General features: G+C 49.0%; 1 protein-coding gene across 1 annotated transcript in view; it reads right to left on the bottom strand.

The window, feature by feature from the left end:
- DGKI (diacylglycerol kinase iota) overlaps positions 1-1,950 on the bottom strand; it is a 270,647-nt gene that overhangs the window by 146,496 nt on the left and 122,201 nt on the right. Inside the window, 2 exon segments of the mRNA XM_045288847.1 lie at positions 737-765; positions 943-1,123. Coding sequence (XP_045144782.1) covers positions 737-765; positions 943-1,123 — 210 coding nt within the window.

The following is a 1,950-nucleotide window of genomic DNA, read 5'->3' as shown; positions in this document are numbered from 1 at the left end:
TCCTCTGCTAGGGAGGGATCGTGCAGCGGTTAGCCTGCACCCAGTCAAGGGCAGCGTACTGGCCCAGCATGAGGAAAGAAGGCAGTCCCGCCAGGTTCTGACTCTGCTCTGGTAAATCTCACCCTGCCTGCAGTCAGAAAGGGAAGGGGGACTCCAGGAGATTGGATGAATAGAGGCAGGGGGATTCAGAGGGGCAGATGGGAAGGAGTGGGAAGGAAAAGAGAAGGGCACAAAGGTAAGGAAGATGAATGAATAGCTGCTCTTAATCTGGGTCTTTCACCTAAATTCCTAATGTGAAAGTGCGTCTGGAACAGGATGGAAGCTGACTGCACTGCATGCTGCACCAGGGGATGGTGGAGCAGTGGGGGTGCTGCAAGATGTTTTCCCAGCCTTAGATTTGCACAGATCTCTCACTTCCATTCAACTCCACCCAAGTAGAACAGATCTGCCTATTTGGAGTCTGAGTTTCTTGGTGTGCAGAAAACAAAAGGTGTTTGCCCCCCGCCCTCACCCTCCCCCCAGATCCTGGGTGTGGGAAACTCCCCTCCAATTTTATGCCACTGAGATAAGGTGCTTATTTCAAAATGATTCCCTCTTAAATACCCCTTTCTTTGGAGGTGGAGAAGAGCACCCAAGAGAGCCGAAACCCTAGCCCCAGCATGCTACTCGACTCAACGCTGTTTCTTGTTTGCAAAAGGCAAGCATCTGGTAGCACTGGCGAATGGATCCCATGCACAATACTGGCTGGAAGGTTTCCTAACAGAGCTGAGGGAGGCTTTTGGGAAATGGATGAAAGGAGTTGATTCAATGTCTGTGCTACAGCCTGGGGGCACCTGGGTTTCTAAAGGAGCACAGACACCACTCAGCCAGCACGCAGAACAGGAAGTGATCCAAGTCTGAGAACAGAGTGATCAGACCTAGAAACGATCCATGAATCAAGACGATGATTCCCGTCATCTCTCCCTGGATTCGTCCTGCCATGAAGACAGGGGACCTCAACCCAAACCCGAGGTCCCATCAAACAAAGGCAGGTACATGGACAAGCTCACCTGGGAATGTTTAAAAACACCAGACACTGGAACTTCAGCTCCTGGATCTTGGGAGTGAGATCAGTCCCATCACACTGCAATAGTCAGAAGAGAAAGGCTGGAGGTGGTGCAGATTCACATGTCAAAGGCCACCACAAGAAGGGGGTGACAAAGGTCACCCTATGGTCCTGTCTTCCCCCTCAGTCCCATCCCTGCTTCAGGGAATGTGAGTTGCTGTGAACTGATACTAACTTGACCAGGACCAGGGTGTCCCGTGTGGCTCTTTCCATGGTCACAAGAGAACGAGGTTGGCACTTCACCCACATGGTATTTTTTCTGGATTCCACAGTCAAGGGGACCCCTGACAGGCCCACTTTGGCTTGTTATTAGGCATTTAGGTTTGTAGTATGGACATGCAAAGGCTTGTGCACATCTCAAAGAATGAGCTTAAGGTGAAGGTGAGAGGATTCTTGGTCCTTGTCATCAAACCAGATGATGGTAATGAATAAAGCTACTTATCTGCTTTGCTTTTTCAGATAACTTCTGCATTTTGAAAATACTACACATAATGTGTTGAACCCTGTCGGAAAGGTATGTACACTGCAAGTTTTTTCTTCTTCTTTTAATTATCTAAGTATAAATTAAGAGAGCCCAGCGGCACAGAGTGTTGAGTGATGAGGCGGCCACTCCCATAAAGACTGACAGGCTCAGAAACACGCAGGGGGAGTTGCTCTCTGCCTTACAAGGGCAGCTACGAGTTGGAATCAACTCAATGGCCTTGAGTTATTGATTTCTATATTAAGAAGTCATAGAATAGGTAGGCACTCAGCTGCTGACTGAAAGATTAGTGGTTCAACTCCACCCAGCACTGCTGTGCAAGCAGGATCTGGTGATCTGCTCCCATGAAGATTGCAGATCACAC

This window comes from Echinops telfairi, unplaced genomic scaffold (assembly GCF_000313985.2).
Source record: "Echinops telfairi isolate 266 unplaced genomic scaffold, ASM31398v2 ScPeMD7_23;HRSCAF=83, whole genome shotgun sequence".
NCBI classification, from domain to species: Eukaryota; Metazoa; Chordata; class Mammalia; order Afrosoricida; family Tenrecidae; genus Echinops; species Echinops telfairi.
This window is presented reverse-complemented; position numbering and strand designations above follow the sequence as displayed.